The sequence below is a fragment of the Carcharhinus amblyrhynchos genome, chromosome 11 (genome assembly GCF_965287045.1).
Source record: "Carcharhinus amblyrhynchos chromosome 11, sCarAmb.v2.hapA, whole genome shotgun sequence".
In the NCBI taxonomy this organism is placed as follows: domain Eukaryota; kingdom Metazoa; phylum Chordata; class Chondrichthyes; order Carcharhiniformes; family Carcharhinidae; genus Carcharhinus; species Carcharhinus amblyrhynchos.
This window is the reverse complement of record NC_137334.1, coordinates 3898838-3911263: the sequence shown is the minus strand read 5'-3', so window position 1 is coordinate 3911263 and position 12426 is coordinate 3898838. Positions and strand designations below refer to the sequence as shown.

The following is a 12426-nucleotide window of genomic DNA, read 5'->3' as shown; positions in this document are numbered from 1 at the left end:
AAATCGAACCCTGGCGCTGTGAGGCAGCAGTGCTAACCACTGTGTCACACTGGCACCCCAATAACCTTTTCTTTACCTCTTCTCGCTAATTTATTTTGGAGCACTTAAAGCCTGGAATTCTCTTGTCCTGGGAATCATAGAAGACAGGGGCAGACCACTGCAAAGGTCCACCGACTTCAGGATGCAAATCTTTACACCTAACCTGCTATTCAAGTTTTAAAGTGGCTAACAATGTGAGTGGAAGGAGCACTGATCACAGTTAGGTGTAAAGATTCGCATTCTAACCAGTAATCTGTAAACTGTCTGTGCTTTATATGCTCTGTCTGAGGCCAGAACTCTCCATTCACTTGACGGAGAGGGAAACCTCGAAAGCTAGTGAACTTACTATCAAACAAATTGGTTGGAATTAAACCTGATGTTGTCAGACTTCTTACTGTGTTTGCCCCAGTCTAATGCCGGCATCTGCACATCATGACATTTATCTATGTCTCAGTTATCCTTATTACACGTGGTCCCTTGATATAGATTATTGCTTCCACCTTTTCCATTTCACTTGGATGCTATTTCTATTGCTGTGCAGGCAGTTTAATTTGTCATCAATAGTTATTCCTTTTATTTTGTTTTGACAGTCCTTTTCTAGATCAGTTTTAAGATCTGTACTTGTTCTGTGGCACTGCATGCTATCCTTGTTCCTTATCCTGGTCTAACCTTTAGCCTCATTTGTCTTCAGACTCACTTTAATTTTTACCAGACGCCTTCTTCCACCCTATAAGATGAAAGTTCTATCTATAACCCTTCTTACCCTTTTCACTGTTCAAGCGATGCTTTCACAGTGACTAGCATCACTGCCTCACAGCGCCAGGGACCTGGATTCGATTCCGACCTCGGGTCACTATCTGTGCAGTTTGCACGTTCTTCCTGTGTCTGTGTGATGTGTGGGTTAGATTGACTGGCCATGCTAAATTTGACTCTAGTGTCAGGTGGATTACTAGGGTAAATATGTGACGGTACAGGAATAGAGCCCGGGTGGGATTGTGGTCGGTGCAGACTCGATGTGGTGAGTCTGCACTGACCACAATCCCACCCAGAACGGCCTCCTTCTGCACTGGACGGATTCTGTGATTCAATAGGACACCAGCCCCACTCTCGTTTGAGTTGAGCTCATCCCAGAGGAATAGTTACAGTATTTCCTGTCCAGTACTGGTGCCAATATTTCATGAAATGGAACCCCTCTTACCCACTCAGTATTTAAGTTGTAGACATAATTAGCCTTTAGTGTAATAGCCACACTAGAAGTGTTCAGAACAGAAGGCAAACTGTAGACTTTAACACTAGGTATGAAATTTGCTTTGTACCATTCAAAGCACACTTACATTTTTGGAAATACAATGAAGTGACAGGAATGGATGAAAGTCGTGAAATTTTCACAATAGCCACTAACTTCTCTCTCTCGATGAAATTGGAAAGGAAACTTATTACATTAATAAAAGTAGCAAAACATATTTATGCTAATTCAGCATTTTCATTATGCAACCTGGGTAATTATTAAATACATTTGCTCCTGTAGTTCATAAAACATAATTCCTTTCTCTAAGTTACTTGGGACAGTACGTTTGTTATCCTAAGATGAACATGGTAATGAGGTAAGCTAATTAGAAAGCATTCAGGATATTTGGCTATGATTACAAGCAAAGAGCAGACTTATAAAATTACCACAAAATCCCAAGGAATCTAAAAAGTCAGAGCTTATTGGATTTGATATCAGTTTTTAAAATGTGGGAATTGAAAACTTACAGGACACTAGAATTTTTTAATTTATTAGTATCGCAAGTAGACGTACATTAATACTACAGTGAAGTTACTGTGAAAATCCCTTAGTTGCCATGCTCTGGTATCTGTTCGGGTACACTGAGGGAGAATTTAGCACGGTCAATGCACCTAACCAGCATGTCTTTTGGTCTGTGGGAGGAAACCAGAGCACCCAGAGGAAACCCACACAGACACAGGGAGAACGTGCAAACCCCACACAGCAAGTGACCCAAGCCTGGAATCGAATCCAGGTCTCCGGTGCCGTGAGGCAGTTGTGCTAACCACTGTGCCACCCAGATGGACAGATCCTCGAGTCCTAACAACTGTTACCAAAGGAGATAGATGGGAAAATTTCCACTGTGTTCATCATCATTTTCTAAAACTATCTACATTCAGGAATTGTGCCTTTTGTTGGAAAAATTGCCATTAATTAAAAAGGGATGGTGGCAGAACTCAGGGAACTATTGATCTGACAGTTCTGGTATTGACTGGAATCTTTCATCTGGGACTCAGCACCGGAATGTGTATGAGCTGATCAGAGGGAGTTTAGATTTGGGAAAGGTGGATCATATCTGATTAAGCTAGTTGAATTTCCAAGGGAGTCACTAGCATGATGGACAGAGGACTGTACCTGGATGTTGTCCATGTTAACTTCCAGACAGCATTATAAAGATTCCCGCAGAAGAGATTATGGTAAAGAACTGTTTAAGATTTGGTCAAAGCAACACAATGGTGGGGGGAGATTGAAGTAAGCACAGGATACCTGGCAGGTTTCTATTCTATTGCTTACACACTCAAGGTAAAGGGTAAGATTGTCCAGCCATGAATGCCCCAAGACTGGAAAATTCCACCCGAGGTCAACGGAACTCTGTATGGTCTGTGTCCCACTGATTCCCTTGGTGGGTGGGATGGTAAAATTCTGCCCACAGTGTCACCTGGACAATGATTGAAACACACCTAGTTAACCACGGTACTAGCCTATGCGTGCAGTACACTGGATAGCTAAGAGCAATATTCAGATTCACATCAGCTCTGCTCTAATTATTGGAACAATCTTAAGGGTTTGAATGACCTACTGCTTCTATGGAGAGCTGGCAAAATCCTGACTTCTTGTCTTCACTATTAATCTTCTCTAAACCTCTCTCCACAAACCCATGACCACATGGAAGAAGCAATTGGGCTTCTTTGCCACGATGATTGAGGCCATCTACTGAGTTCCCTCTACTGATTCCCATCCCTTGGTCAATTTTCCCCCTACTTCTTGCACTGACTTTTTTTGATTCTCCCTCATTTCTCCCTCATCCCTTTCTTGAGACCACCTTATCCCAGAGAACCACGTGTACTTCCTATGATCCCATTTCCAGTAAACTGCTGACCACTCAACTTCCCTTTCTGATTATCGTGCCAGTAGTTACATGGTAAATGTCTCACGTGGTCCCCTGATAAATACCCATTATCATCCTCCTCCTCAAAACAAAAGCACCCTTGATCCTTCAGACCTTGAACTCTACCACCCCAACTCGGTACCCATCTTCTCTGCAACTCCATTCTGCTCCCACCTCTGGCACAGCATTGAACCAACGCCAACCAGCATCACAAATAATATCCTCTGTGAAAACTGTATATTATCCATCCTTGTTGTATGTGACCGTTTTTGACAAGTGAACCTCCCCGTTCTAATCCCAAGCTTCTCTGTTATTCAGCTCAGTGATACTACACTTTCTTGGCTTTGCTCTTAACGGTTTGATCATAGCCACAACAATGCTCTTCATAACACACAGCCCCCAAAGGGCACATCCTGAGCCCCTTCCTCTTCCTCACGTACATTCGGCCCATTGTCTCTGGGACTAACCTGAGAGGAACTTCTGAAGCACGCTCCACGGACCCACCTAGTGGCCAGAGCCTTAGAACATAGAACACTACAGCACAAACAGGTCCTTCGGCCCACAAGTTGCACTGATCATATCCCTACCTACCAGGCCTATCTATAACCCTCAATCCCATTAACACCAGCCTTCAACAACAATATGGAAAGGGGCAGGAAGGGACCAGCTAGTTCATCCAACCTTTTGTTCTCTTGTAACCTTTTTGAGCTAAATCAAATAGAAAATATTGGCATTGCAGTTGGCGATGGTAAATGTTGACAGAAAGGCATGGCCAAAATTGTGAAAACAAAAAGAAGGATTTGTGAACAGGGGGCGCAGGCCCTATGAAAATTACATTTACTTCTCATATCACCTTATTCACAAGTTTGGAGAGGTGGATTATCGATTAGTGTTAGGCATAAATAAAATTTAACTCCCATAGCAATATATTTTCAATAAAATGGTTCATGTAAAGTGACAATATGCTTTTTGCCCTTGCGAAGAGGTAAAGTTTGCACTCCTATCAGCCTCCTATCCCAGAAAGATGAAAACAAATAGTTATATTAAAAAATTGAAAAATTGCCATGTATTAATATATATTTTCAAGAGAAAATGCACTTGTGGTGGCTGTACAATGTATTTGTGTACAGAGAATAAACAATGTTTCCACGCAAGAGGTCCACAGTAATCCCTGACTAATAACAACAAATTTCATCTAACGGTTTTAAACAGAGCAGTAACATTGACTTGTTTTTTAACGTGTTAGCGCAGTACACATGGATAATTACATGGTTATTAAATATAGGCTGACAAACCAGTGACAACAGTTTACTAAAAAAATGTCATGAGCCATTTATATTTAAAGGTTTTTTTTTCCATGTTCTATGTATATTTCGAACGAATATTTTTAGCATGCAAGGAGGCTTTCAAATGGGTGATTCACAACAGCAAATCAATAGAGAGTTTGATTTTTAAAAATTCAATTACAACAAGTTAGCAGAACATTGGGTAGTTAACTTGTTGCTTACAGTTGTATAATAAAAGGTATATTTGACATTAAAATCTCTTTATATTTTTACTAGTATTGCACGATGCCTATGAAGGGGTGCAATATATTGAGTGATTTGTTCTACTTGTGTGAGGTTTCTTATGTAAATAGTAGAGATTCTAACTATTAGAACGTTGCAGCAGTTATCCATCCATGTTCCACTTAAACGTCCATTCTCCACTTTATACAATGTGTTCAAAATCTACTTGCGACTTTGATACTTATATGTAACTTTCAGTCGTGGAACAAATTGCTCATTCTCTTCACTGTGGTCACATCAATGGATCTCTGTCTCTGACGAAAGGTCATCTAGACTCGAAACATTGGCTTTATTCTCTCCCCACAGATGGTATCAGACCTGTTGAGATTTTCTAGCATTTTCTGTTTTTGTTTCAGATTCCAGCATCCGCAGTATTTTTCTTTTGTCAACAAGTTTGTTGCTATTTTGACTTGTAGCAGCATCTCTCTTCTCTCAATCAGAAAATGTGCCTCTGCGTCTCGGTCCGGGATGTAACCTTTACTGAGCTAGTGTACTGCATTGTTGGAGGTGCCATTTTTCAGAACATCAAACTGCCTGCCTTGGTCGTTTGGGTGGAAGATAATGAATTATTTGAAGAAAACTCCAATTTTCTGGCCCTTAACCAGTTACCAAAAAAACTGGTTGTTCATCTTCTTATTATGTAATGCACACAATGCCTGCCTTGTTTAGCTGTTTTACAATAGTAGCAGTTCATGTAGATTTAGCGCTCTATTTACAAAGACAAGTATCCTGAACGCTTCCTTAACAGTGTTATCAGTTTGCGCTGCTGAGTTCAAAGGTTTGTGAATATGTGCCCCCATGTCCCGCTGTTTTTGCACATCCTTCAAACCAGTACCACACAGATTAGACTACCCCTCTGGCACAAACATCCTTCTAAACCATGGTTGGTTAACGAAAAGCTTCAAAATTAATATGTTACTTTTGTACATTTTATGCAGTTTTATACTATACAACCGAGAACGAATAGTGGGTTCCACCATGTTATAATATAAAAAACAGGCTAATTAGATAAGAATTGAATGCCTCCTCCACTGATGTGAGCTCTGGGATGGGGTTGGGTGGGGGAGGCGGTTGCGTGGGAGGTGGAGTGTCCAATTTAGCTCAGTTGGCTGGACAGCTGGTTACTGATGTGGAGCGATGCCAACAGTGCGGGTTCAATTCCCTTACTGGCTGAGGTTATTGATGAAGGTCCGCCTTCTCAACCGTGCCCCTCGCCTTGAGGTTTGGCAATCTTCAGGTTAAATCATCGCCAGTCAGCTCTCCCCCTTGAATACCATTAGACTTTGGTCATCTGCAACTGTGGCAACTTTACCCTACTGTATGACTTGAATCTGTCTTTAATGGGTCCATATGCCCTGATAGCACTCTCTTAATTTATGAGTGAAACATTTTCCTGTTGATTCTGACATCCGTTGCAGGGTTTTGCTCCCATCTCTTTTGCTCCCTTCGTTGCTTTTTACAGCTTTCCCAGAATTTCTGCTCAAGTTCAGCCCAGTTAACCAGAGGTTAATTCATTTCTTAGCCCTGAAAAATTGGGCTTGCTTAAATTTAAAACCTCTGCATCTCTCTTTCAAGCCCAATATCAAAATATTATTGCTGTTGTTTATACCAAACAGCACAACACAACAGCAATTCATCCTCAAGGTTGCTGCAGATTCCTTCCTCAGCCGCTAGCATGTTACTCACGTGTCAGCTTTCATAGAATCTATAGGGCAGAAGGAGGCCATTTGGCTTATCGAGTCTGCACCGACAACAATCCCACCCAGGTCCTACCCCCTGTAACCCCACATATTTACCCTGCTAATCCCCCTGACACTAAGGGGCAATTTAGCCTGGCCAATCCAACTAACCTGCGCATCTTTGGACAGTGAAAGGAAATCGGAGCACCTGGAGGAAACCCATGCAGACATGGGGAGAACACGCAAACTACACACACACACACACACACACACACACACACACACACACACACACACACACACACACACACACAGTCACCTGGGGCTGGAATTGAACCTGGGTCCCTAGTGCTGTGAGGCAGCAGTGCTAACCATTATGCCATCCACTTTGCTCAGTCCTCTTGATGTCAGACAGGTAGGTATATAAAAATTGGTGCGGCAAAGCTGTCTATTTTCAAGCCTCTCCAGGGGTCACATCAATCCTTTTACATTTCATGTTAATAAATGGGAATTGCTGATAAATTGATCTTTTTAACATACCTGCAGTCCTTGCCCATCTACTGTTGTCGAGTTGTATTTAAAAGCCTGATTGTTATCATCTGAACTTGTGGTAGTTGGTGAATCATTTTCAGCCTTTTTCTGATTGGGCTGTCTATCCTTTAAAACAGAAAACCAACCCAAACAATTAATCAAATCTGATTCCAGCGTATCTACATCTTGTTGGTTTTACCAGCCGGAAATCCTGGAAACTTTCCGACACCCGTAGCCTAAGAGCGGATTTATGCTCGGAATATCCCTGCGGGGCGCAATAAAGGAAGAAGAAGGAAAACAGCAGAAAGAAAATGTCCCGAGGAGTGAGGCATCCTGACAGCGGACAACAGTCCACTCACCAGCCAGCGAAAGATGGAGGCTGAGGGGTAACTTCATCGAGGTCTACAAAATGCTAGGCACTGACAGGGTGGACAGTCGGAGGCTTTTTCCAAGGGTGGAAGTGTCAATTACAAGGGGGCGCAGGTTCAAGGTGAGAAGGGGGAAAGTTTAAGCGAGATGTGCGGGGAAAGTTTTTCACGCAGAGAGTGGTGGGTGCCTGGAACGCGCTGCCAGAGGAGGTGGTGGAAGCAGGCACATTAGCAACATTTAAGAGGCACCCAGACGGGTACAAGAATAGGAAGGGAAGAGAGATACGGACCAAGTAAGGCCAGAAGGTTTTTTAAAATTCAGCTTGGGCATCTTGATCAACACAGACTTGGAAGGTCAAAGGCCTTCTCCTGTGCTGTACTTTTCTTTGTTCTTTAGAGTACGATGGCGACTCTTGTCAACCAGGCTTCCCAATTGGTTAACTCCTCAGTAGGGTGGAAACCTTGTTGTGAAGTTCTGCCTCTTTAATTTAGGAAATATAATCTTCAAACTTTAAACTGACTGGACATCTTATACTGATTCTGTACTGCATTCTGTACAAACTACTTAAAAGGTCACTTCCAAATTGAAGGTGAAAAACAAACAAGAGACTCTCAGGTGATTGTGGAGGGACAGACATTTCCTACACTTCAGAGACCCATTGAAACTCATTACTCTCTAAGAAAGAGACATGAAAATACAAATGTGCTGGATATTGAAACAATGGTTGTCACAGACAAATCCACCTGAAGCTTCTTGGAAATACACAATGGATGAAGTATAACAGGACAGAAAGTTTCAGTAGAGGAAACCGGCGGAAAGCTGGGCTCTCTCTTTTGGAACAAGTGTATTAACTGGTTCAGAAGCTGACTTTACTGGAAATCTACCAGCGAACAGAGATTTCACAACAATTGCAACATTTTCTACATCTGACTGCATCACTGAAATCAGTAATATAAATTGTCCGCAAGGTTTAAAATCTACACGTCAAGGACAATCCAAGGACACTTAGCCATACATCTTTTAAAAAACCTTTTGCCCAACTGGACTCTAATTTCCCTTATTTCTGATTCCCACGGGTGTGATATTATTTTTTGTCTTCTGGTTTTGTGGTTAATAAAGTTGTTCCTTCTTTGACTCAGGAAAACCTTGTTTGATTGGCTCCTTATTGCTCACAGCTTACATAGTTAAATACGCTTCTATTCAGATAATGGTTTATTCTTGTGAAAAAGAAACTGCAGCCTTGGTAGTGGCTAACTGAAGAGGTTGAACATAGGGAGCATGTTCACTCCTCCTCACCTGGTCTTAACAATACCACCCCTGAAAGCTGCCAGCCAATCAGAGGCCTGCCGCACGCCATGATTATCAGCCCCACAGAGTGATGGCCGCAGTCAGCCCCAGACTTGGTCCTGCTGAGGGGATTGGTGACGGACCCCTCAACAGAGATGAGGTACGGGAGGTCATGGGGATGGGATTGCCAGATGCGCAAAGGGGTTAGTACCCCTTTCAGTGGGCACCTCCCCTCCAAGCAACACGGGGCCTGTCAATGAGGGACATCTACACCCTGCCCTTGTGGGCCACAGGATTTGCTGGGTGGCTTCCCTGGATGCTACGTTTCTCCGCACACCATTGGTATTCAATCTGAAGTGCCTCCATTTGCCAGCAGGATGGAAAGCCACCCCACTACCCTTCTTGGCCCAAGCTTGATCACAGGGAGTCGTGAATGTTATAGGGTGTCCACCCTGCATCCTTCTTCCCAATCAACTGGCAGCCGCCTGTGTTTATAACGACACCACAGGCTGTCAATCAGAATTAGACTCTGTCAACATTGTGGTTAGGATCAATGGGGCAATTGAACTGGATTTAATCACAAAGGGAAATCAAAATAAACACACGTGGCTGGAAGATGATAGAAATCTATTAAGTTGAGAACTGAATCTTTTACAAGACACTACACATTGAGCTTGTCACAGATCAACAGCTTCAAGTGCAATGGAAAGGGTTTCAATGATTTCAGCTTGCTGGGAAGCCTCAGCAACTTCAAATCAAAGCGGTGTGCGTACATTGGGGCTGAGTGCACAGCTGGGCAGACTGGAACCATCCCCTTCTGCCACCGCAGCTTCCCCCAGGTGAAATTGAGATCTCCTCTTTGTCAGAGGACTTCAAGGGGGCCTGCTCTCGCCCGCAGCTTCTGACAAGAAGAAAGGGAAATCTCTGTGCAGAATGGAGTGCTGCAATGATTTAAAATCCTGCTTGGTGACCAGGTGATGTGGCCAATTCGGACTTTTCACAGCTGACAGGCAGGAATGCAAACGTTGACCACGCCGCTGCCCGAAAATCACCAAGCCGAGGAACTCTTCAGGTCTGCCAGGGCTTGGAGGGACAGTCCAGCTACGGCACCCTCATTCTGGCAGAGGCTGGTGAGGTCAACCCCTTGTCCCCAGCTTAAGCCTACCCAACCTCCAGGATCCTTGAAGAACCTTTCATTTACAGCTTGGCTGCAGCAGTGGGGCAAATGGCTCTGGAACTACCTCCTTGAGCTCCCTTGGGATCCAAGTCACCAGGGTATCAATGCCAGGGTGCCATGGACAGCGAACTGTCGACACGGCCAAGGCTCATGGCCTGAGGGTGGTTGAATGAGGGGAACGTGGGGTCTGAGAGCTGGGGAGGCCTGAGCTGGGGGTCGGATTGGATAGGACTCATGCCTGTGTGGTGTGGATTGGGGACGATGTCTCTCACTGCTGAGGGACTGGTGGTGTTTCCTTGATCCTCGGGGTCCGACACGCAATGTTCTCGCTTGTAAGGACCTGTACGAAAAGCTGCCCGCTGCAGATCCCGCTGGGGAGGGGAGGTGAGGTGGGGGGGGGCGGTGGGGGGGTGGGGGGGGAAGTGAATAGCAAGAGCCATTTGATTTGGGCTGCAAGCTCACTAATTGTATTTAAACTTGTGGATTTGAATATGCATCAGCTTTCTGCCCACTATGGACGGGAATCCAATGGGGACGGCAGCGCAGCCCGGGAGGGTCACAGCGGATTCTCTTTTCCACTCACTCCCAATTCTCTGGGCCATTGTGATTCACAATCGGAGGTGGCGAGCCTGAAACCATCCACCTCCCCCCCCACCATATCTCTGCTTATTATAAATGATATGGTGTAGGGAAATTAAACACACATGAAATTTTTTCACAAGTTCCTGTCATCAATATTGGAGCAGAAAACAACATAAAATTAGACCTCCCTGAGTACAATCCAGGAAATTCTGTATTCCTACGGTTCCCAAACAGGTACTTAACAAACAAGTTCAAATGGGATTCATTTCACAATGTCTTCACCTTTTCATTTCCATTTTCTAAACACTTTACTCACGGCTCGGTCCTTACACTTCAGCCAACCATTGAAAGAGCTGAATTCCTATGTCAGATCATAATCCCCTTATTTATTATTCGAGCATCTCGTCATGAAAACACTCTAGACTTGATTAATTTGTAAACTCATGTCATGCTTAATCAGGCCAAGGGAAATGTTCCAAATATTCAAAGCTGCTCCCAGTATTTATACTTTAAGAGTAATATTTTGGCAAGGAAACAACTCATATATATTCACAACACCCAACCTGTGCTTGAACTCAAAATATACACACTTGAAGAGCTTGGGAACCTATTTAAAAGAAATGACAGCTAATTTAATCATTTACCTCTAACAATACTTGAAGTACTAAAGACAGAATTGAAAAAAAGATCAATGTGTTCTGTTTCTCAACATTTTCACAGAATTTTTTTTATCTACTGCTCGTTTTTGCATGTACCTGCATGCCTTTATTCCCTTCTGAATCAAGAATTGGTCCACTCTTTTTTGAATCTTTCTCTCAAATCAACATTCTGAGAATGCTAAGAGTGAAATTCAAAAACCAGAGGAAGTTTAAAAGATTTAGAGGAAAGAAATACAAAATTACATTTAAAATCTCAGGATTTGCACAAGAAAATAAATTGTTGGATGCCTTACCAGGACTACAGGGCATATGTAGGAGGGTAGTAATATGTGGTCTTTTAGTTGGCCGCCATCACATTCAGGTTTGATATGTGAGACACATTTGTTGTGAAGCTGCAAAAAAGAACAAACAATAAGTAACTCAAACGAGAAATGCTTAACAAGTAAAGATGACCTTAACAATCGACGATGGAGGGTTACACAATCCAAATAGATTCTAAAATAATTAAATGATGTCAAGAATCAAAGTTCTAGGATTGTACAATGGGACCAGACAGGACTTCCACAGAGTGGCCATCATATCGGATTGCCACTTTGCTCTTTATTACTCATCTCACCCTGGGGCGATATATTTCTCACCTGGACTTCTGACCTAGGCCTGTGAGAAGTGTGTAGCGCAGCAGCTCCAGATTTCTTCCAGGACAGGATAGGGTAATTGGGGCCGGGAGAGAAGTGGAGCCACAATCATTTGATAAGGTACTAGTCGCGTAAAGCAGCAAGTTTAAAAGTCCCAGTCACTTTGAGAAGCCAGGGAGAAGGTAAATGTGTGAGAATTGGGTTGTGTGTGTGTGTGTGTGCGTGCGTGCGTGTGTGTGTGTGTGTGTGTGTGTGTGTGTGTGTGTGTGTGTGTGTGTGCATGCGCGCGCGCGTGTGCAGCAGTGGTGGGGCTGGTATTCTTCTAACTTGTCCTGGGTAATAATTCAGTTAAAAATGTTGGGATATTTGAAGTGTTCAATTTCTATCTCAGTTTTGGATGGATCCAGTGCACCAGTGCAGGGTAATTACCTATCAGATGTTTAAGCTTCTAGGCAGTTGTCATGTAGTCCTTGTGTGGGGATTTTTGGTGGGGACGGGTAGTCCTCCAGCGTAAGTTCTGGGGTAGCTCTGGGATATGGTCCTCAGGAAATGGAAGCTCTGAGCCATTATGATTAAAACAATGGGTGGGATTCTCCAGCCGTGCACGCCCCAAGACTGGAAATTGCTGCCCAAGGACCTTTAAGTGGTTCACTGAATTTTCCCTCTCAACCACGATGATTCCCACGGCAGGCTTTATCAAAAATATTACATTCTCAAAGCAAAAAGACAAGAAGTGACAGCACCC

General features: G+C 43.4%; 1 protein-coding gene across 4 annotated transcripts in view; it reads right to left on the bottom strand.

Moving 5' to 3' along the window:
• Positions 1-12426, bottom strand: part of LOC145349855 (diacylglycerol kinase beta-like) — a 534763-nt gene that overhangs the window by 224986 nt on the left and 297351 nt on the right. For all 4 annotated transcript variants that reach the window (XM_080198449.1, XM_080198452.1, XM_080198451.1 and 1 more), the window contains 2 exons: positions 11340-11438; positions 6982-7098 (listed from right to left, as the gene is read on the bottom strand). In XM_080198449.1, coding sequence (XP_080054575.1) covers positions 6982-7098; positions 11340-11438 — 216 coding nt within the window. The remainder of the gene's footprint in view (positions 1-6981; positions 7099-11339; positions 11439-12426) is intronic.